This window comes from Rhinoderma darwinii, unplaced genomic scaffold, assembly GCF_050947455.1.
Source record: "Rhinoderma darwinii isolate aRhiDar2 unplaced genomic scaffold, aRhiDar2.hap1 Scaffold_3905, whole genome shotgun sequence".
NCBI lineage: Eukaryota > Metazoa > Chordata > Amphibia > Anura > Rhinodermatidae > Rhinoderma > Rhinoderma darwinii.
Genome location: NW_027463529.1, coordinates 40,471 through 67,969, shown reverse-complemented (window position 1 = coordinate 67,969; position 27,499 = coordinate 40,471). Strand labels below are relative to the sequence as shown.

At 47.2% G+C, this 27,499-nt stretch overlaps 2 protein-coding genes across 7 annotated transcripts in view; one reads left to right on the top strand and one right to left on the bottom strand.

The window, feature by feature from the left end:
• NUP98 (nucleoporin 98 and 96 precursor) overlaps nucleotides 1-11,464 on the bottom strand; it is a 17,125-nt gene extending 5,661 nt beyond the window's left edge. For 2 of the 4 annotated variants that reach the window (XM_075848365.1, XM_075848368.1), the window contains exons 1-11: nucleotides 11,156-11,464; nucleotides 8,117-8,212; nucleotides 7,282-7,386; nucleotides 7,002-7,181; nucleotides 6,774-6,913; nucleotides 6,523-6,630; nucleotides 6,267-6,447; nucleotides 6,011-6,177; nucleotides 5,793-5,936; nucleotides 5,462-5,546; nucleotides 1,325-1,402 (exon numbers count right to left, since the gene is read on the bottom strand). In XM_075848365.1, coding sequence (XP_075704480.1) covers nucleotides 1,325-1,402; nucleotides 5,462-5,546; nucleotides 5,793-5,936; nucleotides 6,011-6,177; nucleotides 6,267-6,447; nucleotides 6,523-6,630; nucleotides 6,774-6,913; nucleotides 7,002-7,181; nucleotides 7,282-7,386; nucleotides 8,117-8,192 — 1,264 coding nt within the window. In that variant the 5' untranslated portion in view covers nucleotides 8,193-8,212; nucleotides 11,156-11,464. The remainder of the gene's footprint in view (nucleotides 1-1,324; nucleotides 1,403-5,461; nucleotides 5,547-5,792; nucleotides 5,937-6,010; nucleotides 6,178-6,266; nucleotides 6,448-6,522; nucleotides 6,631-6,773; nucleotides 6,914-7,001; nucleotides 7,182-7,281; nucleotides 7,387-8,116; nucleotides 8,213-11,155) is intronic. The other 2 variants (XM_075848366.1, XM_075848367.1) reach the window with 2 other exon arrangements.
• LOC142708448 (uncharacterized) lies at nucleotides 11,374-27,499 on the top strand. Of its 3 annotated transcripts, XM_075848370.1 has the most exons (10): nucleotides 11,374-11,493; nucleotides 11,585-11,834; nucleotides 14,562-14,751; nucleotides 14,833-15,065; nucleotides 25,117-25,180; nucleotides 25,276-25,403; nucleotides 25,691-25,809; nucleotides 26,321-26,453; nucleotides 26,528-26,624; nucleotides 27,247-27,499. In XM_075848370.1, exons 3-10 carry the CDS (start codon nucleotides 14,685-14,687, stop codon nucleotides 27,291-27,293), a joined length of 888 nt encoding a protein of 295 aa, XP_075704485.1. In that variant the 5' UTR covers nucleotides 11,374-11,493; nucleotides 11,585-11,834; nucleotides 14,562-14,684; the 3' UTR covers nucleotides 27,294-27,499. The 3 variants fall into 3 exon arrangements, with proteins under 3 accessions (XP_075704485.1, XP_075704484.1, XP_075704486.1); XM_075848369.1 differs by lacking the exon at nucleotides 11,374-11,493 and having other exon boundaries at nucleotides 11,511-11,834; XM_075848371.1 differs by lacking the exons at nucleotides 11,374-11,493; nucleotides 11,585-11,834 and having other exon boundaries at nucleotides 14,403-14,751.

Sequence of the window (27,499 nt, the reverse complement as noted above, 5' to 3'; positions counted from 1 at the left end):
ACCTGCTCTCACCTCCTATAAGGGGCAGACGCCTGCGCTGTCCGTTTCCTTTTTTTTCCTCTGGCATCCAAATCCGATGTCCAGAACTTTTTAGCAGTGGGCTGCACAGAGACCCCCTATCGGACCCCTGACTTGTTCTCTGCCATGCAGTTGCTCCCTTTGGCCTTCTTTGCGAGTCTTTGCTGTGCCGGCTCACCTGGTGGCGGTGACCTCTATCTGGAGTCTGAGGGGACGGCCCTTTGTCACCCCCATATCGGACTCCCCCTAGATAAGGCGGTGCTCCGCACAGAGCGCTGCTCTCCTTCCACTGTAACCAGGAGATGGTTTTGCTGTTCCTCTTTTGCATCCCAAGGAAGACTTTATAATTTGGATGTTGTCCGCACCTTGTGGATCTCCCCATCGGTCACTTCCTCCTTTCACCACCCCGACTCCTTGTGGTCCCATAGGGTCGGAGGAGGGGTGGGCGGCCTCTAAGGTTACCATCGCTCGATGGTTGGCTTTTTACAATGTCTACAAGCTCAGAGAGAAGGGATTTCGCACCTGGCTGGGATATTATTCTATCACCTCATGTTCGGCTTCTGTAGACGGACCAGCTCAGCGCCTGCAGGAGGGCCCAGCGAATTAGTGTTGCGCCTCCTAGTGGTACCAGCGTGTACCCATGTTCTGTGTCCCCCAATGGACAGGACGAAAAAAGGATTTTACAGCGAGTATTACTAAAAAGACTTTCCACCCAGCCCGGCCCGCTAGGACGTCTCCGGCATCCACAGGGGGGCAGCGCTTCCTGCTCACCATCGTCTCGTCCTAACCTTAACCCAACAAATGCCCCATCCTGCCGCTACTCCCAGTTCTGTGCCCGCTGTCGCCCCATCTGCTCTGCATGGCAGCTCCCTGACATAACGTACATAATGCGGTCACAAATAGTTACCCCCCACCAAAAAAAATTAAATAAAAAAACAGATAGTCCCACAGACCGCTCCACAAAAGCCATCACCCTGTATTGTTCCCCAACAGAGGCGCCATCTCCTCCGTGCCCACAAACATTAATATTGCCCCTTTGTGCCCCCAACAGTAATAGATCACCCCCTTGTGCCCCCAGTTATCCACTTATTAACACGTGATTGACCTGCTCCCCTTGACCCGCTGCACCTGTTGCTCCGCTTTACCTGGGCCGCGTTTATCTATCCAGAGGTGTCACTATTGGTTTATATAAAAACGATCAGCACTGACCCCCCCCCCCCTCGCTGACGGACGAGTCCCTATAAAATCTTATCAATGTAACGCAATCGTGACAAGTTCTCAGCCAACACACGGGAAATCATCCTACCTTGTCCAAAGCCGGGCCCAAGTGTCCCTGGTGCAGTCTTGTTGCCAAAAAGACTACTGCCCGCATTGCCTCCAAATCCTGCAGAATAATCAGAAAAAGAATCTGAGGAGACGTGACCAGCCCGACCGTGCCCCATAACACAGCACCGGCTGCCAGGTATATACAGGACTAAGTAAACCCCGCTCCCAAGTATATACAAGTATTCCTGCCGTCAGCCACTGGATACAGACGACTGCCGGCACCTGGACAGCTACGAAGATATAGAACCGATCACTGCGCGAAAGACAGACGCTAGCCGGGAGGTCAGGAGGGGGACGGACAGATCTCACCCCCCAGACAAGAGGCCAGACCTGCAACCCGGGAGCACTCAGGTCTGACCGTAAACACTAATCTACAGATATACACACACAAAACTGTGTACATACATTACTTATCCTGTACTGATCCTGAGTTACATCCGGTATTATACTCCAGAGCTGCACTCACTATTCTGCTGGTGGAGTCACTGTGTACATACATTACATTACTTATCCTGTACTGATCCTGAGTTACATCCGGTATTATACTCCAGAGCTGCACTCACTATTCTGCTGGTGGAGTCACTGTGTACATACATTACATTACTTATCCTGTACTGATCCTGAGTTACATCCGGTATTATACTCCAGAGCTGCACTCACTATTCTGCTGGTGGAGTCACTGTGTACATACATTACATTACTTATCCTGTACTGATCCTGAGTTACATCCGGTATTATACTCCAGAGCTGCACTCACTATTCTGCTGGTGGAGTCACTGTGTACATACATTACATTACTTATCCTGTACTGATCCTGAGTTACATCCTGTATTATACTCCAGAGCTGCACTCACTATTCTGCTGGTGGAGTCACTGTGTACATACATTACATTACTTATCCTGTATTACACTCCAGAGCTGCACTCACTATTCTGCTGGTGGAGTCACTGTGTACATACATTACTTACCCTGTACTGATCCTGAGTTATATCCTGTATTATACTCCAGAGCTGCACTCACTATTCTGCTGGTGGAGTCACTGTGTACATACATTACTTATCCTGTACTGATCCTGAGTTATATCCTGTATTATACTCCAGAGCTGCACTCACTATTCTGCTGGTGGAATCACTGTGTACATACATTACATTACTTATCCTGTACTGATCCTGAGTTATATCCTGTATTATACTCCAGAGCTGCACTCACTATTCTGCTGGTGGAGTCACTGTGTACATACATTACATTACTTATCCTGTACTGATCCTGAGTTACATTCTGTATTATACTCCAGAGCTGCACTCACTATTCTGCTGGTGGACTCACTGTGTACATACATTACATATCCTGTACTGATCCTGAGTTACATCCTGTATTATACTCCAGAGCTGCACTCACTATTCTGCTGGTGGAGTCACTGTGTACATACATTACTTATCCTGTACTGATCCTGAGTTACATCCTGTATTATACTCCAGAGCTGCACTCACTATTCTGCTGGTGGAGTCACTGTGTACATACATGACATTACTTATCCTGTACTGATCCTGAGTCACATCCTGTATTATACTCCAGAGCTGCGCTCACTATTCTAGTGGTGGAGTCACTGTGTACATACATTACTTATCCTGTACTGATCCTGAGTTACATCCTGTATTATACTCCAGAGCTGCACTCACTATTCTGCTGGTGGAGTCACTGTGTACATACATTACATTACTTATCCTGTACTGATCCTGAGTTATATCCTGTATTATACTCCAGAGCTGTACTCACTATTCTGCTGGTGGAGTCACTGTGTACATACATTACATTACTTATCCTGTACTGATCCTGAGTCACATCCTGTATTATACTCCAGAGCTGCACTCACTATTCTGCTGGTTATTGGAAGGTCAGCAATCTTTTGGACCGACACCCTTTTAAACAGCTTTGCTGGGCTTCTGTAAAGCAGGGGGCATTTCTTAAAGTGCAGCTAAATGTTTAACAAACGTCTGACATGTCATAGTGAGATATAATAGTGACATGTCAGAAGTTTGGATTGGTGGGGGTCCGAGAACGGAGACCCCCACCAATTGCTAGAAAAATGCGGCTGAAGTCCTGGCGTGAGCGCTCGGCCGCTTCGTATCTGTTCGGCTTTTTCCAGAAATAAATGTATCGGAGTACGGGCTGAATAGAATGTCTATGCGCTCGCACTGCGATACATCGGCTTTATGGAAAAAGCCGAACAGAGACTAAGTGGATGAGCGACACGAGCGCTTTGTTCTAGCGATTCGTGAGGGGGGGTCTCAGTGCTAGGACCCCCACCAATCCAAGCTTCTGATATGTCACTATGACAGGTCAGAAGTTTGTCAAACGTTTAGCTGCACTTTAAATTACATTATTGTTCAGTGCCTGGTGTAACGATGTAACTTCCCAGAATCTATGATGGAAGAGGCCAGCTCTGAAAACTGCAGAATAGTGAGTGCAGCTCTGGAGTATAATACAGGATGTAACTCAGGATCAGTACAGGATAAGTAATGTAATGTATGTACACAGTGACTCCACCAGCAGAATAGTGAGTGCAGCTCTGGAGTATAATACAGGATATAACTCAGGATCAGTACAGGATAAGTAATGTAATGTATGTACACAGTGACTCCACCAGCAGAATAGTGAGTGCAGCTCTGGAGTATAATACAGGATGTAACTCAGGATCAGTACAGGATAAGTAATGTAATGTATGTACACAGTGACTCCACCAGCAGAATAGTGAGTGCAGCTCTGGAGTATAATACAGGATGTAACTCAGGATCAGTACAGGATAAGTAATGTAATGTATGTACACAGTGACTCCACCAGCAGAATAGTGAGTGCAGCTCTGGAGTATAATACAGGATGTAACTCAGGATCAGTACAGGATAAGTAATGTATGTACACAGTGACCACGAGCAGAATAATGAGTGCAGCTCTGGAGTATAATACAGGATGTAACTCAGGATAAGTAATGTAATGTATGTATACACTGACTCCACCAGCAGAATAGTGAGTGCAGCTCTGGAGTATAATACAGGATGTAACTCAGGATCAGTACAGGATATGTAATGTAATGTATGTACACAGTGACTCCACCAGCAGAATAGTGAGTGCAGCTCTGGAGTATAATACAGGATGTAACTCAGGATCAGTACAGGATAAGTAATGTCATGTATGTACACAGTGACTCCACCAGCAGAATAGTGAGTGCAGCTCTGGAGTATAATACAGGATATAACTCAGGATCAGTACAGGATAAGTAATGTAATGTATGTACACAGTGACTCCACCAGCAGAATAGTGAGTGCAGCTCTGGAGTATAATACAGGATGTAACTCGGGATCAGTGCAGGATAAGTAATGTATGTACACAGTGACTCCACCAGCAGAATAGTGAGTGCAGCTCTGGAGTATAATACAGGATATAACTCAGGATCAGTACAGGATAAGTAATGTAATGTATGTGCACAGTGACCTCACCAGCAGAATAGTGAGTGCAGCTCTGGAGTATAATACAGGATATAACTCAGGATCAGTACAGGATAAGTAATGTATGTACACAGTGACACCACCAGCAGAATAGTGAGTGCAGCTCTGGAGTATAATACAGGATATAACTCAGGATCAGTACAGTATAAGTAATGTAATGTATGTACACAGTGACTCCACCAGCAGAATAGTGAGTGCAGCTCTGGAGTATAATACAGGATATAACTCAGGATCAGTACAGGATAAGTAATGTATGTACACAGTGACACCACCAGCAGAATAGTGAGTGCAGCTCTGCAGTATAATACAGGATGTAACTCAGGATCAGTACAGTATAAGTAATGTAATGTATGTACACAGTGACTCCACCAGCAGAATAGTGAGTGCAGCTCTGGAGTATAATACAGGATCAGTAATGTATGTATACAGCAGTTTAGCTCAACATGTAGACTTTAGTATTTACAGGTGGGTTTGAGCTAATACCGTTGTCATATTGGGGAAGAGAATGATAATTTAGGACTACACCTCAGATGGTTTACACTTGGGTTTATGTAAAGTGTTTTTTTCCTCTAATGATAAAACAGACTAAAATGTATAGTAAAGTTTCTTCTTACCGAACAGCCCTCCAGAACCTGTGCCAAACGCAGGGGCACTTGTCGTGGTCGTTCCAAAACCGGCGGGTTTGGCATTGAAGAGAGTCTGTAAGAGAAGACATCAGAAAATCAGCCGCCTGCAGCGATTACTACTAGGGGAGAAAACCCCCGCACATACCGGTAGGATTGTATACAGAAGACCCCCTGCAGGACATTACAGGCTCCGAGTACAATACAGGGCTGGTGTACAAACACAGCAAAAAAGAGGACGCCCGTGTGTACAAACCCCTATTTACGGAAACACCACTCTAAGGGCAGATTAGTCAGCAGGTTAGGACGACATATCACTTACCGAACTTCCAACACCTCCAAACGGTGTAGTATTAGTCTGTCCAAACAAACTGGCCCCAGCGCCAAACGCCGTGCCGGCATTAGTGTTGGTGGATGTGCCGAAGAGGCCGGTGGACTGCGTGGCCTGAGTGTTTCCAAAGAGACCCTGCGGAGAACAGCACATTAATCCCACACGATCACTCAGCCGGAGCGTACAACACCCCGCACAGCGGCGCTCACCATGGTGCTGGCCTGCGGCTGCCCCAAGGTGTTCGCATTTCCAAACGAAAATCCGGTGTTCGGTGTGGTGGTTGCTTGACCGAAGGGCTTATTAAACAGGCTGGTCGCCGGCTGGGCCGTGGGCTGGCTGAAGAGACCTCCCGTGTTTGCTCCAAAAGTGCTGTTACCTGCAAATACAAATCACAAAATGAAAGCCGGTCCAGTGTGTGCGCGCACGCGCGCGCCGATACAACAAGACGCACAGCCCATGACTCACTTTGTCCGAAGGCAGTTTTATTGCCGAATGAAAAGCTGTTGCTGGATGGGGCGGCACCAAACAGACCCGTGGAGGCACTTGATGTGGCTGTGGATGCCCCAAAAAGGCCTGTACCCGCGGCCGCACCCACCGGATTCTGTGGCCCTTTCCTATTGGCCTGATAATCTTCCAGACGTAGCTCCTACAAGAGGAAATGCTTGTTAAATACCAACATGAGGAGGAGGAGAGGGGGCAGCCGCGGCCACGTGACACTCACCTCCAGGGACTTGCTCTCGTACTCCTTCATGGCGGTGATACACTGGTGCTTCGTACTGATGTTTGTCGTAACGCCGCCCTTGGCCATAGTGTCTGTTCCAGAAGGGGGCTGCAAACCAAAAACGACAGAATGTAGCGGGGTGAGAACTGAGCAGGAACGGGACCGCTGCACTAAAGTAACAGGTCCTGCAAGTTCTTCTAAGCTACAATATCAGACGTGGAATAATCCCAACCCCGGAGCCGCCAACTCACATTGAATTTAATGGTGGTCCCGGATGTAGCCGCAGGGAAGGTGGTGGCTCCAAAAAGTGTGGTGGTCGCTCCGCCAAAGGGATTGGCAGTGGTATTTGTGTTGCCAAAGAGGCTGGTGGTGTTCGTACTGGTCCCAAAGCCTAATGGGGAGAGAACAAAAAAAATAAAAAATAAAAAATCAGGAAATCCAAACCCCACGGCAGAGCGGAGGGACCGGGCGGCACTTACTGCTGAAAGTCGAGGGTTTCGTCTGCCCGAATGCATTGTTCTGAGAGGAGAAGAGGCCCCCGCCTGTGTTTGCGGCCCCAAATAATGAGTTGGTTGTACCGGTTGATGCCCCAAAGCCAAAGCCTGTGCTGGCAGAGGAGGTCGCCGGCTGGGTGAAGGTCCCCGTCCCAAAGAGTCCACCTGAGAGGGAATGAGAGAGGAGTCATGAGGGCCGGACACCACGTGACCAAGAGAAACGCAAGAAGAGTCCGGCAGAGAGTCCGCAGGAACGAGCTCCTACCTGGTTTGTTCTGGGTGGCTCCGAACAAGCCGCCACTGTTGTTGTTTGTGCCGAAGGTTGAAGTCCCGAAACCGGTCGCAGTCGCAGCCGCAAAAGCAGGAGCAGCTGAGCCAGAAAACAGATCTCTATTACTAGTAGTTGGGGTACAATATTCTGACACCCACACCAAGCTGGTACAAGAACCGCGAGGACCCCGATACAGCCACGTCACCCCCCAACAATGCCCAAGCGTACCCCAGAAGGATGTGTAGAGCCCCACGCTGGAGAAGGGGGCGGTCGAATGTACCCACCACACAGCTCCACGAGTGCCAACCAGCCAGCGAGCCGCCGCGTACGTCATTACAACGGGGAGACGGGGACGAGCCGCCGCGTACGTCATTACAACGGGGAGACGGGGACGAGCCGCCGCGTACGTCATTACAACGGGGAGACGGGGACGAGCCGCCGCGTGCGTCATTACAACGGGGACGAGCCGCCGCGTACGTCATTACAACGGGGAGACGGGGACGAGCCGCCGCGTACGTCATTACAACGGGGAGACGGGGACGAGCCGCCGCGTGCGTCATTACAACGGGAACGAGCCGCCGCGTGCGTCATTACAACGGGGAGACGGGGACGAGCCGCCGCGTGCGTCATTACAACGGGAACGAGCCGCCGCGTGCGTCATTACAACGGGGAGACGGGGACGAGCCGCCGCGTACGTCATTACAACGGGGAGACGGGGACGAGCTGCAGACCGATGTCTGTCCCGAAATATTACATAGGATGTACGTGGTGTCGGGGGGAGGGGCGGGACTCCATATAGGATCTATAAATGAGGACATTTCATACTTACTTTGCCCAAAAGTTGACGTTGCACCGAAGGCCCCCGTGCCCCCCCCGAAGGGAGTGCCAAATGATTTATTGAACATGTTGCCAAAACTTCATAGAACTAGAAAAAAAAAAAAGGTGTCACAATCAAGAATTAAAACGACTCGGCAGCCGCGTCACTCCACCCCCCCGCGTCACTCCACCCCCCCGCAGCCGCGTTACTCCACCAACCCCCCCCGCAGCCGCGTCACCCCACCCCCTCCCCGCGTTACTCCACCCCCCGCAGCCGCGTCACCCCACCCCCTCCCCGCGTTACTCCACCCCCCCGCAGCCGCGTCACCCCACCCCCTCCCCGCAGCCGCGTCACCCCACCCCCTCCCCGCAGCCGCGTTACTCCACCCCCTCCCCGCGTTACTCCACCCCTCCCCGCAGCCGCGTTACTCCACCCCCTCCCCGCAGCCGCGTTACTCCACCCCCTCCCCGCAGCCGCGTTACTCCACCCCCTCCCCGCAGCCGCGTTACTCCACCAACCCCCCCCCACAGCCACGTTACCCCACCTCCGCTTCTGTCCGTAGGTCATCAAAGAGGCGGAGGAGGGGAAACAATGACTGGCACTACTACAGACATGGGGGACACCGACCGCCACCACTATGTATACGGGGGCACCACGTGCCCGGCACTGACACATCTCGGCTGTTGCGACATCATTGACACGGAGTCGCCATTTCCGGTTGATGTTCTGCAGCAGCTGAGGTGTATTAGTAGGAACGACGTCCTCCACTATATAATGGTGAATATCAGGAGTCTCCGGCCACGCACCAGCCCACGGAGGACAGAGGGCGCTGTTTTGGCCTCCTTTAGATTAATAGACCCCATTGGGCACGCTCAGCGCGTATGTCGGGGGCGTTCCTGGCGCACATGCTACACGTATATCAGAAACGTGGTGTGACCAGCGCCTTATTCATACGGTCACTGATCTCCATGGTAATACTTATAACGTACAGTACAGACGTCACCATGGTAACCTCCACACACCGACAGACCGGGAGATCACCGCACCAACGTACAACGAACACCGCGCTACTTTATAGATCACATGACAAACGATGTGACAGGAAGTTACAGAATACCGTGCGCCATATTGTCAGACGCAGTCGCCACTTCTCAGATCACATGGCGCGGGGCACAGGTATAACCCAGTCGCATGGCGCGGGGCGCAGGTATAACCCAGTCACATGGCGCGGGGCGCAGGTATAACCCAGTCACATGGCGCGGGGCGCAGGTATAACCCAGTCACATGGCGCGGGCACAGGTATAACCCAGTCACATGGCGCGGGGCACAGGTATAACCCAGTCACATGGCGCGGGGCACAGGTATAACCCAGTCACATGGCGCGGGGCACAGGTATAACCCAGTCACATGGCGCGGGGCACAGGTATAACCCAGTCACATGGCGCGGGGCACAGGTATAACCCAGTCGCATGGCGCGGGGCACAGGTATAACCCAGTCGCATGGCGCGGGGCACAGGTATAACCCAGTCGCATGGCGCGGGGCACAGGTATAACCCAGTCGCATGGCGCGGGGCACAGGTATAACCCAGTCGCATGGCGCGGGGCACAGGTATAACCCAGTCGCATGGCGCGGGGCACAGGTATAACCCAGTCACATGGCACAGGTATAACCCAGTCACATGGCACAGGTATAACCCAGTCACATGGCACAGGTATAACCCAGTCACATGGCACAGGTATAACCCAGTCACATGGCGCGGGGCACAGGTATAACCCAGTCACATGGCGCGGGGCGCAGGTATAACCCAGTCACATGGCGCGGGGCGCAGGTATAACCCAGTCACATGGCGCGGGGCGCAGGTATAACCCAGTCACATGGCGCGGGGCGCAGGTATAACCCAGTCACATGGCGCGGGGCGCAGGTATAACCCAGTCACATGGCGCGGGGCACAGGTATAACCCAGTCACATGGCGCGGGGCACAGGTATAACCCAGTCACATGGCGCGGGCGCAGGTATAACCCAGTCACATGGCGCGGGGCGCAGGTATAACCCAGTCACATGGCGCGGGGCACAGGTATAACCCAGTCACATGGCGCGGGGCACAGGTATAACCCAGTCACATGGCGCGGGGCACAGGTATAACCCAGTCACATGGCGCGGGGCACAGGTATAACCCAGTCACATGGCGCGGGGCACAGGTATAACCCAGTCACATGGCGCGGGGCACAGGTATAACCCAGTCACATGGCGCGGGGCGCAGGTATAACCCAGTCACATGGCGCGGGGCGCAGGTATAACCCAGTCACATGGCGCGGGGCGCAGGTATAACCCAGTCACATGGCGCGGGGCGCAGGTATAACCCAGTCACATGGCGCGAGGCGCAGGTATAACCCAGTCACATGGCGCGGGGCACAGGTATAACCCAGTCCCATGGCGCGGGGCACAGGTATAACCCAGTCCCATGGCGCGGGGCGCAGGTATAACCCAGTCCCATGGCGCGGGGCGCAGGTATAACCCAGTCACATGGCGCGGGGCACAGGTATAACCCAGTCACATGGCGCGGGGCACAGGTATAACCCAGTCACATGGCGCGGGGCACAGGTATAACCCAGTCACATGGCACAGGTATAACCCAGTCACATGGCACGGGGCACAGGTATAACCCAGTCACATGGCACGGGGCACAGGTATAACCCAGTCACATGGCACAGGTATAACCCAGTCACATGGTGCATCAGGCTGCTAAACACAGGCCTCATAACCTCAGCGCAGCCAATCAGATCGCTGCTTTCATTGTTCAACCTTTCCCACAAACAAGTAAGCTGGAATATGATTGGTCAATACGGCCAACGCTGCCACAGGTCCTGAGAGTGTAGTTCTGTGTAGAACAGCGGGTAGATGTATACCCAGCGTCCACGCGCCACTCGTACACTCGCCGCTCCACCTATCTCCACTCCCCGCCGAACTCCCTGGTTTTCACACGGTGACGATTCGGCTATACGGACTCCGTCTCCGGACAACGCAGCGAACACGAACCCCCGACACTTACCGGTCCCTCAGAACTCGCAGGCCGCAGGCGGGAGAGGCAACTGCGTCATCAATCAATATGGCGCTGATGACAGAGAGGTGACGTCATCACGTACAACTCGCCACAGCCGACTTCAGCACTTAATTGGCTAAGACTTACTGCCACTCAGAAGCTGGGGGCTGTGTTAGGCTCTGGTGTTGCTTTGCAGGGTGGGTGGGGCCTGTGCGCCTTTCGCTTATCTTATTGGTTCCCGCTACTTGGTTGTTATACGAATGTCTGGAAGGTTGTTGTCAATCATTGCTGCCAGGGCGTGCGGTCGTCTAGCAACGGGAGTCATGTGATAACGCGTCACAAGCGAGGTAAAGGTTAATGACGTCAAAGACGTCTGTCACATGACATGTTCTTAAAGGGGAATTCCATCTTTAATGGTCGTTTCTAAACCTTTGACAGGAGATGACTGTGGAGTCAATAAGCAGCCGCCTCGACCAGTCCCCTGAGCGGAGGAGCCCCCGCCCCCTTACATGTCGCTCCTGTCCCCTTACATGTCGCTCCTGTTTCCTTTCCTCTGTGATGATGGTGTAGTGCGTTTTTTTGCGCTCGGTCTGGTGATCCTGCAGCGAAACGCTTGTCGTCTGATTTGTTCCTGAGCGACTTTACAGGAATCCTGATCACCAGAGAAGCAGCGGCCGGGTGTATACAGGTAAATAGTGGTGTGGAGGCGTGCAGCGAGTAAATATACCCGCCATACACACCACGACCTACGATACACTACAGCACGCCCTCAGACTGTATCACACATGGTAGGATTAGATACAGCACGCCCTCAGACTGTATCACACATGGTAGGATTAGATACAGCACGCCCTCAGACTGTATCACACATGATAGGATTAGATACAGCACGCCCTCAGACTGTATCACACATGATAGGATTAGATACAGCACGCCCTCAGACTGTATCACACATGATAGGATTAGATACAGCACGCCCTCAGACTATCACACATGATAGGATTAGATACAGCGGCTCAGCAGACAGTATCACACATGATGGGATTAGATACACGGATCAGCAGACAGTATCACACATGATAGGATTAGATACACAGCTCAGCAGACAGTATCACACATGATAGGATTAGATACACAGCTCAGCAGACAGTATCACACATGATAGGATTAGATACACAGCTCAGCAGACAGTATCACACATGATAGGATTAGATACACAGCTCAGCAGACAGTATCACACATGATAGGATTAGATACACGGCTCAGCAGACAGTATCACACATGATAGGATTAGATACACGGCTCAGCAGCCAGTATCACACATGATAGGATTAGATACACGGCTCAGTAGACAGTATCACACATGATAGGATTAGATACACAGCTCAGCAGACGGTATCACACATGATAGGATTAGATACACAGCTCAGAAGACAGTATCACACATGATAGGATTAGATACACGGCTCAGCAGACAGTATCACACATGATAGGATTAGATACACGGCTCAGCAGCCAGTATCACACATGATAGCAGACAGTATCACACATGATAGGATTAGATACACAGCTCAGCAGACAGTATCACACATGATAGGATTAGATACACAGCTCAGCAGACAGTATCACACATGATAGGATTAGATACACAGCTCAGCAGACAGTATCACACATGATAGGATTAGATACACAGCTCAGCAGACAGTATCACACATGATAGGATTAGATACACAGCTCAGCAGACGGTATCACACATGATAGGATTAGATACACAGCTCAGCAGACAGTATCACACATGATAGGATTAGATACACGGCTCAGCAGACAGTATCACACATGATAGGATTAGATACACGGCTCAGCAGCCAGTATCACACATGATAGGATTAGATACAGTGGCTGAGCAGACAGTATCACACATGATGGGATTAGATACACAGCTCAGCAGACAGTATCACACATGATAGGATTAGATACACAGCTCAGCAGACAGTATCACACATGATAGGATTAGATACACGGCTCAGTAGACAGTATCACACATGATAGGATTAGATACAGTGGCTGAGCAGACAGTATCACACATGATAGGATTAGATACACGGCTCAGTAGACAGTATCACACATGATAGGATTAGATACAGTGGCTGAGCAGACAGTATCACACATGATGGGATTAGATACACAGCTCAGCAGACAGTATCACACATGATAGGATTAGATACACAGCTCAGCAGACAGTATCACACATGATAGGATTAGATACACAGCTCAGAAGACAGTATCACACATGATAGGATTAGATACAGTGGCTCAGCAGACAGTATCACACATGATAGGATTAGATACACAGCTCAGCAGACAGTATCACACATGATAGGATTAGATACACAGTTCAGCAGACAGTATCACACATGATAGGATTAGATACAGCACGCCCTCAGACTGTATCACACATGATAGGATTAGATACAGCACGCCCTCAGACTGTATCACACATGATAGGATTAGATACAGCACTCCCTCAGACTGTATCACACATGGTAGGATTAGATACAGCACGCCCTCAGACTGTATCACACATGATAGGATTAGATACAGCACGCCCTCAGACTGTATCACACATGGTAGGATTAGATACAGCACGCCCTCAGACTGTATCACACATGGTAGGATTAGATACAGCACGCCCTCAGACTGTATCACACATGATAGGATTAGATACAGCACGCCCTCAGACTGTATCACACATGATAGGATTAGATACAGCACGCCCTCAAACTGTATCACACGTGATAGGATTAGATACAGCGGCTCAGCAGACAGTATCACACATGATGGGATTAGATACACAGCTCAGCAGACAGTATCACACATGATGGGATTAGATACACAGCAGACAGTATCACACATGATGGGATTAGATACACAGCTCAGCAGACTATCACACATGATGGGATTAGATACACAGCAGACAGTATCACACATGATGGGATTAGATACACAGCTCAGCAGACTATCACACATGATGGGATTAGATACACAGCAGACAGTATCACACATGATGGGATTAGATACACAGCAGCTGGAGATTATTCAGTCCCTGTCATTGGTCGCCCTGGCTGTTGGTCTCCACAATCATGGCCGCCGCCGCCTCCTCATCCTGAGACACTTCCTGGCTGTACAACTTGATCCCATGATCTTTCTCCTGATAATTCTAATATAACACGCCCCAAGAGGACACGTGACCACAGCCCTGCTCCTCGGGGAGCGCTGCAGGAGGAGGGGACTGTTGTGTCTTGTGCAGCTGGCTGTGCTGTCGTTTTGTACTTTTTTTTTTTACTGTTGGAGTAGACTGCATTTTCTAAAGCCTGTCGATGGAGTACATTATATTTTATTGAAACTTTTTCTGCAGGTGGAGTGGACTGTGTGTAATCTGCAGTGACCCAGGACTGGATTGTGCTCATTCCTTCAGCGCAGTGCACTGTGTATTGTCTCCTCTGCAGTTGGAGTGGACTGTATTACCCTCTGCACAGCTATGGCGACTGCGTGGTCTGAACGAGTTCTGGAGCTGCTATTAAAACTGAATAATCTGCAACGCGCAGGTAGCGGGGAATGTAGTGTAACCATGTGTTCAGTAAATACCACTCCCACTGCGTGTTTGTGAGTGTTTGCTTATTCCGCAGGTTGTTTGCCATTCTGTATCCAGGGACAACGAGTCGGTTGGGTGACGCAGCCGGTGGCGCAGGTTCTGGCGCAGGATTCTGACGTTTTCATGTTATATAAAGACTCCGGAGCAAGGCTGGAAATGAGCGATCGTCTGCGCTCCACCCACGAGCGGACGCGGGCCGTACAGGAGGTGATGGAGGCACTCAGAGGGCGGGACGTCTTCCCCTGTCTCCAGGAATGGAGGGACGAGGTGAGGACACCGCAAACAACGCTGCTCATAGTCCTATCACGTGTGAGGTCAGCCGCTCCTCTTATATCACTCCAGCACTATTATATCCTCCAGAGACATTACATCATATGTGTGACTGATATCAGCCGCTCCTCTTATATCACTCCAGTACTATTATATCCTCCAGAGACATTACATCATATGTGTGACTGATATCAGCCGCTCCTCTTATATCACTCCAGTACTATTATATCCTCCAGAGACATTACATCATGTGTGACTGATATCAGCCGCTCCTCTTATATCACTCCAGCACTATTATATCCTCCAGAGACATTACATCATATGTGACTGATATCAGCCGCTCCTCTTATAACACTCCAGCACTATTATATCCTCCAGAGACATTACATCATATGTGACTGATATCAGCCGCTCCTCTTATATCACTCCAGCACTATTATATCCTCCAGACATTACATTATATGTGTGACTGATATCAGCCACTCCTCTTATATCACTCCAGTACTATTATATCCACCAGAGACATTACATCATATGTGACTGATATCAGCCGCTCCTCTTATATCACTCCAGTACTATTATATCCTCCAGAGACATTATATCATATGTGACTGATATCAGCCGCTCCTCTTATATCACTCCAGCACTATTATATCCTCCAGAGACATTACATCATATGTGTGACTGATATCAGCTGCTCCTCTTATATCGCTCCAGTACTATTATATCCTCCAGAGACATTACATCATATGTGTGACTGATATCAGCTGCTCCTCTTATATCACTCCAGTACTATTATATCCTCCAGAGACATGACATCATATGTGTGACTGATATCAGCCGCTCCCCTTATATCACTCCAGCACTATTATATCCTCCAGAGACATTACATCATATGTGTGACTGATATCAGCCACTCCTCTTATATCACTCCAGTACTATTATATCCTCCAGAGACATTACATCATATGTGTGACTGATATCAGCCGCTCCTCTTATATCACTCCAGCACTATTATATCCTCCAGAGACATTACATCATATGTGACTGATATCAGCCGCTCCTCTTATATCACTCCAGTACTATTATATCCTCCAGAGACATTACATCATATATGTGACTGATATCAGCCGCTCCTCTTATATCACTCCAGTACTATTATATCCTCCAGAGACATTACATCATATGTGACTGATATCAGCCGCTCCTCTTATATCACTCCAGTACTATTATATCCTCCAGAGACATTACATCATATGTGTGACTGATATCAGCCGCTCCTCTTATAACACTCCAGTACTATTATATCCTCCAGAGACATTACATCATATGTGACTGATATCAGCCGCTCCTCTTATATCACTCCAGTACTATTATATCCTCCAGAGACATTACATCATATGTGACTGATATCAGCCGCTCCTCTTATAACGCTCCAGCACTATTATATCCTCCAGAGACATTACATCATATATGTGACTGATATCAGCCGCTCCTCTTATATCACTCCAGTACTATTATATCCTCCAGAGACATTACATCATATATGTGACTGATATCAGCCGCTCCTCTTATAACACTCCAGTACTATTATATCCTCCAGAGACATTACATCATATGTGACTGATATCAGCCGCTCCTCTTATATCACTCCAGTACTATTATATCCTCCAGAGACATTACATCATATATGTGACTGATATCAGCCGCTCCTCTTATAACACTCCAGTACTATTATATCCTCCAGACATTACATCATATGTGACTGATATCAGCCGCTCCTCTTATATCACTCCAGCACTATTATATCCTCCAGACATTACATCATATGTGACTGATATCAGCCGCTCCTCTTATATCACTCCAGCACTATTATATCCTCCAGACATTACATCATATGTGTGACTGATATCAGCCGCTCCTCTTATAACACTCCAGTACTATTATATCCTCCAGAGACATTACATCATATGTGACTGATATCAGCCGCTCCTCTTATAACACTCCAGTACTATTATATCCTCCAGAGACATTACATCATATGTGTGACTGATATCAGCCGCTCCTCTTATATCACTCCAGCACTATTATATCCTCCAGAGACATTACATCATATGTGACTGATATCAGCCGCCCCTCTTATATCACTCCAGCACTATTATATCCTCCAGAGACATTACATCATATGTGTGACTGATATCAGCCGCTCCTCTTATATCACTCCAGTACTATTATATCCTCCAGACATTACATCATATGTGTGACTGATATCAGCCGCTCCTCTTATATCACTCCAGTACTATTATATCCTCCAGAGACATTACATCATATGTGACTGATATCAGCCGCTCCTCTTATAACACTCCAGCACTATTATATCCTCCAGAGACATTACATCATATGTGACTGATATCAGCCGCTCCTCTTATATCACTCCAGTACTATTATATCCTCCAGAGACATTACATCATATGTGTGACTGATATCAGCTGCTTCTCTTATATCACTCCAGTACTATTATATCCTCCAGAGACATTACATCATATGTGTGACTGATATCAGCCGCTCCTCTTATATCACTCCAGCACTATTATATCCTCCAGAGACATTACATCATATGTGTGACTGATATCAGCCGCTCCTCTTATATCACTCCAGTACTATTATATCCTCCAGAGACATTACATCATATGTGTGACTGATATCAGCCGCTCCTCTTATATCACTCCAGCACTATTATATCCTCCAGAGACATTACATCATATGTGTGACTGATATCAGCCGCTCCTCTTATATCACTCCAGCACTATTATATCCTCCAGAGACATTACATCATATGTGTGACTGATATCAGCCGCTCCTCTTATATCACTCCAGTACTATTATATCCTCCAGAGACATTACATCATATGTGTGACTGATATCAGCCGCTCCTCTTATAACACTCCAGTACTATTATATCCTCCAGAGACATTACATCATATGTGTGACTGATATCAGCCGCTCCTCTTATATCACTCCAGTACTATTATATCCTCCAGAGACATTACATCATATGTGTGACTGATATCAGCCGCTCCTCTTATATCACTCCAGTACTATTATATCCTCCAGAGACATTACATCATATGTGTGACTGATATCAGCCGCTCCTCTTATATCACTCCAGTACTATTATATCCTCCAGACATTACATCATATGTGTGACTGATATCATCCGCTCCTCTTATAACACTCCAGTACTATTATATCCTCCAGAGACATTACATCATATGTGACTGATATCAGCCGCTCCTCTTATAACACTCCAGTACTATTATATCCTCCAGAGACATTACATCATATGTGTGACTGATATCAGCCGCTCCTCTTATAACACTCCAGCACTATTATATCCTCCAGAGACATTACATCATATGTGACTGATATCAGCCGCTCCTCTTATAACACTCCAGTACTATTATATCCTCCAGAGACATTACATCATATGTGTGACTGATATCAGCCGCTCCTCTTATAACACTCCAGCACTATTATATCCTCCAGAGACATTACATCATATGTGACTGATATCAGCCGCTCCTCTTATAACACTCCAGCACTATTATATCCTTCAGAGACATTACATCATATGTGTGACTGATATCAGCCGCCCCTCTTATAACACTCCAGCACTATTATATCCTCCAGAGACATTACATCATATGTGTGACTGATAACAGCCGCTCCTCTTATATCACTCCAGCACTATTATATCCTCCAGACATTACACCATATGTGTGACTGATATCAGCCGCTCCTCATATATCACTCCAGCACTATTATATCCTCCAGAGACATTACATCATATGTGACTGATATCAGCCGCTCCTCTTATATCACTCCAGTACTATTATATCCTCCAGAGACATTACATCATATGTGTGACTGATATCAGCCGCTCCTCTTATATCACTCCAGTACTATTATATCCTCCAGAGACATGACATCATATGTGTGACTGATATCAGCCGCTCCTCTTATATCACTCCAGCACTATTATATCCTCCAGAGACATTACATCATATGTGACTGATATCAGCCGCTCCTCTTATATCACTCCAGTACTATTATATCCTCCAGAGACATTACATCATATGTGTGACTGATATCAGCCGCTCCTCTTATAACACTCCAGTACTATTATATCCTCCAGAGACATTACATCATATGTGTGACTGATATCAGCCGCTCCTCTTATATCACTCCAGCACTATTATATCCTCCAGACATTACACCATATGTGTGACTGATATCAGCCGCTCCTCATATATCACTCCAGCACTATTATATCCTCCAGAGACATTACATCATATGTGACTGATATCAGCCGCCGCTCTTATATCACTCCAGCACTATTATATCCTCCAGAGACATTACATCATATGTGACTGATATCAGCCGCCCCTCTTATATCACTCCAGTACTATTATATCCTCCAGAGACATTACATCATATGTGACTGATATCAGCCGCTCCTCTTATATCACTCCAGTACTATTATATCCTCCAGAGACATTACATCATATGTGTGACTGATATCAGCCGCTCCTCTTATATCACTCCAGTACTATTATATCCTCCAGAGACATGACATCATATGTGTGACTGATATCAGCCGCTCCTCTTATATCACTCCAGCACTATTATATCCTCCAGAGACATTACATCATATGTGACTGATATCAGCCGCTCCTCTTATAACACTCCAGTACTATTATATCCTCCAGACACATTACATCATATGTGTGACTGATATCAGCCGCTCCTCTTATATCACTCCAGTACTATTATATCCTCCAGAGACATTACATCATATGTGTGACTGATATCAGCCGCTCCTCTTATATCACTCCAGCACTATTATATCCTCCAGAGACATTACATCATATGTGTGACTGATATCAGCCGCCCCTCTTATATCACTCCAGTACTATTATATCCTCCAGAGACATTACATCATGTGTGACTGATATCAGCCGCTCCTCTTATATCACTCCAGCACTATTATATCCTCCGGAGACATTACATCATATGTGTGACTGATATCAGCCACTCCTCTTATTACACTCCAGTACTATTATATCCTCCAGACATTACATCATATGTGACTGATATCAGCCGCTCCTCTTATATCACTCCAGCACTATTATATCCTCCAGAGACATTACATCATATGTGACTGATATCAGCCGCTCTTCTTATATCACTCCAGTACTATTATATCCTCCAGAGACATTACATCATATGTGTGACTGATATCAGCCGCTCCTCTTATATCACTCCAGTACTATTATATCCTCCAGACATTACATCATATGTGTGACTGATATCAGCCGCTCCTCTTATAACACTCCAGTACTATTATATCCTCCAGAGACATTACATCATATGTGTGACTGATATCAGCCGCGCCTCTTATATCACTCCAGTACTATTATATCCTCCAGAGACATTACATCATATGTGTGACTGATATCAGCCGCTCCTCTTATAACACTCCAGCACTATTATATCCTCCAGAGACATTACATCATATGTGTGACTGATATCAGCCGCCCCTCTTACATCACTGCAGTACTATTATATCCTCCAGAGACATTACATCATATGTGACTGATATCAGCCGCTCCTCTTATAACACTCCAGCACTATTCTATCCTCCAGAGACATTACATCATATGTGTGACTGATATCAGCCGCTCCTCATATATCACTCCAGCACTATTATATCCTCCAGACATTACATCATATGTGACTGATATCAGCCGCTCCTCTTATATCACTCCAGTACTATTATATCCTCCAGAGACATTACATCATATGTGACTGATATCAGCCGCTCCTCTTATATCACTCCAGTACTATTATATCCTCCAGAGACATTACATCATATGTGACTGATATCAGCCGCTCCTCTTATATCACTCCAGTACTATTATATCCTCCAGAGACATTACATCATATGTGTGACTGATATCAGCCGCTCCTCTTATAACACTCCAGTACTATTATATCCTCCAGAGACATTACATCATATGTGTGACTGATATCAGCCGCTCTTCTTATATCACTCCAGCACTATTATATCCTCCAGACACATTACATCATATGTGTGACTGATATCAGCCGCTCCTCTTATATCACTCCAGTACTATTATATCCTCCAGAGACATTACATCATATGTGTGACTGATATCAGCCGCTCTTCTTATATCACTCCAGCACTATTATATCCTCCAGAGACATTACATCATATGTGTGACTGATATCAGCCGCCCCTCTTTTATCACTCCAGTACTATTATATCCTCCAGAGACATTACATCATGTGTGACTGATATCAGCCGCTCCTCTTATATCACTCCAGCACTATTATATCCTCCAGAGACATTACATCATATGTGTGACTGATATCAGCCGCTCCTCTTATATCACTCCAGCACTATTATATCCTCCAGAGACATTACATCATATGTGTGACTGATATCAGCCGCCCCTCTTTTATCACTCCAGTACTATTATATCCTCCAGAGACATTACATCATGTGTGACTGATATCAGCCGCTCCTCTTATATCACTCCAGTACTATTATATCCTCCAGAGACATTACATCATATGTGACTGATATCAGCCGCTCCTCTTATTACACTCCAGCACTATTATATCCTCCAGAGACATTATATCATATGTGACTGATATCAGCCGCTCCTCTTATATCACTCCAGCACTATTATATCCTCCAGAGACATTACATCATATGTGTGACTGATATCAGCCGCTCCTCTTATATCACTCCAGTACTATTATATCCTCCAGAGACATTACATCATATGTGTGACTGATATCAGCCGCTCCTCTTATATCACTCCAGCACTATTATATCCTCCAGAGACATTACATCATATGTGTGACTGATATCAGCCGCTCCTCTCATATCACTCCAGCACTATTATATCCTCCAGAGACATTACATCATATGTGTGACTGATATCAGCCGCTCCTCTTATATCACTCCAGTACTATTATATCCTCCAGAGACATTACATCATATGTGACTGATATCAGCCGCTCCTCTTATATCACTCCAGTACTATTATATCCTCCAGTGACATTACATCATATGTGTGACTGATATCAGCCGCTCTTCTTATATCACTCCAGCACTATTATACCCTCCAGAGACATTACATCATATGTGTGACTGATATTAGCCACTCCTCTTATATCACTCCAGTACTATTATATCCTCCAGAGACATTACATCATATGTGACTGATATCAGCTGCTCCTCTTATATAACTCCAGTACTATTATATCCTCCAGAGACATTACATCATGTGTGACTGATATCAGCCGCTCTTCTTATATCACTCCAGCACTATTATATCCTCCAGAGACATTACATCATATGTGTGACTGATATCAGCCGCTCCACTTATATCACTCCAGCACTATTATATCCTCCAGAGACATTACATCATATGTGACTGATATCAGCCGCTCCTCTTATAACTCTCCAGCACTATTATATCCTCCAGAGACATTACATCATATGTGACTGATATCAGCCGCTCCTCTTATATCACTCCAGCACTATTATATCCTCCAGAGACATTACATCATATATGTGACTGATATCAGCCGCCCCTCTTATTACACTCCAGCACTATTATATCCTCCAGAGACATTACATCATATGTGACTGATATCAGCCACTCCTCTTATAACACTCCAGCACTATTATATCCTCCAGAGACATTACATCATATGTGACTGATATCAGCCGCTCCTCTTATATCACTCCAGTACTATTATATCCTCCAGAGACATTACACCATATATGTGACTGATATCAGCCGCTCCCCTTATAACACTCTAGCACTATTATATCATCCAGAGACATTACATCATATATGTGACTGATATCAGCCGCTCCTCTTATAACACTCCAGTACTATTATATCCTCCAGAGACATTGCATCATATGTGTGACTGATATCAGCCGCTCCTCTTATAACACTCCAGTACTATTATATCCTCCAGAGACATTACATCATATGTGTGACTGATATCAGCCGCTCCTCTTATATCACTCCAGTACTATTATATCCTCCACAGATATTACATCATATGTGACTGATATCAGCCGCTCCTCTTATATCACTCCAGTACTATTATATCCTCCAGACATTACATCATATGTGTGACTGATATCAGCCGCTCCTCTTATAACACTCCAGTACTATTATATCCTCCAGAGACATTACATCATATATGTGACTGATATCAGCCGCTCCTCTTATATCACTCCAGTACTATTATATCCTCCAGAGACATTACATCATATGTGACTGATATCAGCTGCTCCTCTTATAACACTCCAGCACTATTATATCCTCCAGAGACATTACATCATATATGTGACTGATATCAGCCGCTCCTCTTATAACACTCCAGTACTATTATATCCTCCAGAGACATTACATCATATGTGTGACTGATATCAGCCGCTCCTCTTATATCACTCCAGCACTATTATATCCTCCAGAGACATTACATCATATATGTGACTGATATCAGCCGCTCCTCTTATATCACTCCAGCACTATTATATCCTCCAGAGACATTACATCATATGTGTGACTGATATCAGCCGCTCCTCTTATATCACTCCAGTACTATTATATCCTCCAGAGACATTACATCATATGTGACTGATATCAGCCGCTCCTCTTATATCACTCCAGCACTATTATATCCTCCAGACATTACATCATATGTGACTGATATCAGCCGCTCCTCTTATATCACTCCAGCACTATTATATCCTCCAGAGACATTACATCATATATGTGACTGATATCAGCCGCTCCTCTTATATCACTCCAGTATTATTATATCCTCCAGAGACATTACATCATATATGTGACTGATATCAGCCGCCCCTCTTATATCACTCCAGTACCATTATATCCTCCAGAGACATTACATCATATATGTGACTGATATCAGCCGCTCCTCTTATATCACTCCAGTACTATTATATCCTCCAGAGACATTACATCATATGTGACTGATATCAGCCGCTCCTCTTATATCACTCCAGTACTATTATATTCTCCAGAGACATTACATCATATGTGTGACTGATATCAGCCGCTCCTCTTATATCACTCCAGTACTATTATATCCTCCAGAGACATTACATCATATGTGTGACTGATATCAGCCGCTCCTCTTATATCACTCCAGCACTATTATATCCTCCAGAGACATTACATCATATGTGACTGATATCAGCCGCTCCTCTTATAACACTCCAGTACTATCATATCCTCCAGACATTACATCATATGTGACTGATATCAGCCGCTCCTCTTATATCACTCCAGCACTATTATATCCTCCAGAGACATCATATGTGACTGATATCTGCCGCTCCCCTTATAACACTCCAGCACTATTATATCCTCCAGAGACATTACATCATATGTGTGACTGATATCAGCCGCTCCTCTTATATCACTCCAGTACTATTATATCCTCCAGAGACATTACATCATATGTGTGACTGATATCAGCCGCTCCTCTTATATCACTCTAGCACTATTATATCCTCCAGAGACATTACATCATATGTGTGACTGATATCAGCCGCTCCTCTTATATCCCTCCAGCACTATTATATCCTCCAGAGACATTACATCATATATGACTGATATCAGCCGCTCCTCTTATAACACTCCAGTACTATTATATCCTCCAGAGACATTACATCATATGTGACTGATATCAGCCGTGCCTCTTATTACACTCCAGCAGTGATATAAGTTGGTGACTTTAGGGTTACTGGCCCTTTATATCCGTGTTTCCTGCAGAGATTGAGCGTTTGCCTCCGTTAATCTCTCTGATTGTTCCGCTCCTTGTTGTGTGATCACGAGTTCCCCGTGTGATCGGCGCCCGCGGCTCTGGCGTGAGATGATTTAGTTACTTGTCTCGTCCTCAGCTCTACGATGTGAAGGGTTTATTCTCGGATCCTCCTCTTCTCCGCATGGAGCGAGCGGCTACACGTGAGTGATGTCAAATTACCGTGAAGTGTGACGCTGTGCCCAGGAGCGTGCAATCTATTTATAAGTATCGTCTTCTCTCCTATCCCCTCCCCCAGCTCTCCTCGGAGTTCCCCGATACGGCGTCCACGTGAATGGATTTCTACGTAGAGGTGCGGACGTCTTCATGTGGATCGCAAGACGTTCTTTGACAAAACCCTCCTACCCCGGGAAGCTGGACCATCTGGTGAGGAGATATAACTATAGATATATATGTGGGCGGGGCTTGCACTTATATAATAAGTTCCCGTTTTCCGGATGACGCCTCCGTGTTGGTGGATTTCTGGATATTTTGGGCCACGTGTGGCTCCGAGGCGCATGACAGGAGTTTGACGCATTAACGAGTTTCTGGAAACGTTTGGTGCGGTCCAATATGGCGGCCAGAATATAATTAAAGGGGAGCTCCAGTCTATAAGATGTAATGCTGATGATCGCCTCCCGTTCTGGGTTATTTGGCGACTGTCTCTTTAACAGGCAGCTGGTGGGATCTCTGCCGGGTCCGGGGTGTGGGAGACCCTCCTTAAGGAGTGTACAGAAGAGGCGTGTATCCCAGAATCCCTTGCATCTACAGCCAGAGCCGCCGGGACTGTAAGGTGAGGTCCGGGGACGGGTCCAGCGTCTCTAGAGGGAGGGGAATGTGGAGCCGGAGGGGCACATGAGGGGGAAACGTGTGAAGTTAGAGGCGGCGAAATGTGTGACGTCCATGTAACGCAGGAGGGGTCGGGACCCCCGTTTACTTCTATGTGCCCTAATAGAGCCTACGGGGCGATCACATCGAGATTTGCCTTTTTCTTTTGTTTAGTAGATGTAAAATTCCCCATATGAGGATGATGTTGGTACCTGCGGTGGTGCCCCTGCCCCCGCACACTGCAGCCCCCGCGGCAGTGCCCACATACACTGCGGCTCCAGGTGATGCCTTCCATGTATTGGGGTTCTCCTTTAAGACCACCTTAGTCCATATAGCCTATTAGGACATATGGACGTCACAGAGGGGGCTCGCCATGTCTCCCGGGGGTGTCAGGACCCGCAGCAGTCAGCTGATCGCCGGCGCCCCTATGATCGGGGTGGTCTATCTGGGTGGTGACTCTTCCTCTGCCCTCACAGCTACGCCTATAGGCAGGACGATGCCCTGTACCTGGAGTGCCAGTTTGTGTTTGATCTGGAGGTTCCGGAGTCCTTCCAGCCTCGTGTAGGGGACGGAGAGGTGCAGGAGTTTTATCTGTGGCCCCTGGATAAGGTGGGTAATATGGGGGCCCCTGGGGAGCAGAGTGGGGACTGTCTCGGCGTGACGGGTTTTTTCTCGCCCTACAGGTGAAAGACTCCATCGCCACTGAAGACTTTAAACCCAACTGCGCTCTGGTTATACTGGACTTCCTCCTGCGGCACGGACACATCCAGCCGGACGCAGGTGACGCGGGGAGGGTGATCTTAACCCCGTGGGAGCTGGAGGGAGGGAACGCCAGGCCGGCCTCACACCCTCCTGTAGTGACCGGCGGGTTTGTAGGGGCCGAGCAGCCTCCGTATATCAGCCCACATCTCTACCGCCTGCTCCCTGGGATCTGCTGATCATGATCTACAGGCTCCCTCGGTAATCAGCACGCCGATCCTGGGGAGAAGCGATCACATGATCACACTACATCACACGGTTGAGCTGCAGCTCGTCACTGCTACTTTATATCCACGTTGTATAAACAGTCAATGGAAACGTTGACTGTTCGCAACTGACATCTTTTGAGCTTTTGAAAAAGCGTGGGACTGTAGATTGTGCCGCCCCGTGCCGCCCCACGCAGTGAGTAGCGTCTTGTCTCAGGATCTACTGACCTATAAAGTAATCACGCGGTCTAAACCGTTAGTCCGAGACGAGGAAGAAAAAAAAAAATCTGCCCTGACCTAGGTCTTACATAGACTGATACATTGTAACAAACCCTCAGCTGTGAGAAGTAGATCAGGATGGTTTTTCATGTTCTCGGGTAAAGGCGTGCGTGTTGTGCCAGTCGGACATTTATTAATATTTTGTTTTTGTCTTTCAGAAAAATTCTACACAAAGTTTATGGAGAATCTGCACGCGCCGCTGTGACGTCACCGGAGCGCCGCCATCCCATACGGTGACGTCACGATTACTGGAAGCTCCTCAGTGTAACGTGGATGATAGAATTGCTGTAAAATGCTATTTCGGACTACAACCCCCATTAGGCTATGATTACACGTAATGAATTGAATGTCAATTTTCCAGCTGGAATCCCGGCTATGTGGATGAGATCTGAATAAATGTGGTGGGATTTA

Coding starts and splice junctions, on each gene's coding strand:
- LOC142708448 (XM_075848370.1), top strand. CDS start 14,685: ATGGCGACTGCGTGGTCTGAACGAGTTCTGGAGCTGCTATTAAAACTG. Junction 14,752..14,832: donor GAATAATCTGCAACGCGCAG/GTAGCGGGGAAT, acceptor CTTATTCCGCAG/GTTGTTTGCCATTCTGTATC. Junction 25,404..25,690: donor CCGGGAAGCTGGACCATCTG/GTGAGGAGATAT, acceptor TCTCTTTAACAG/GCAGCTGGTGGGATCTCTGC.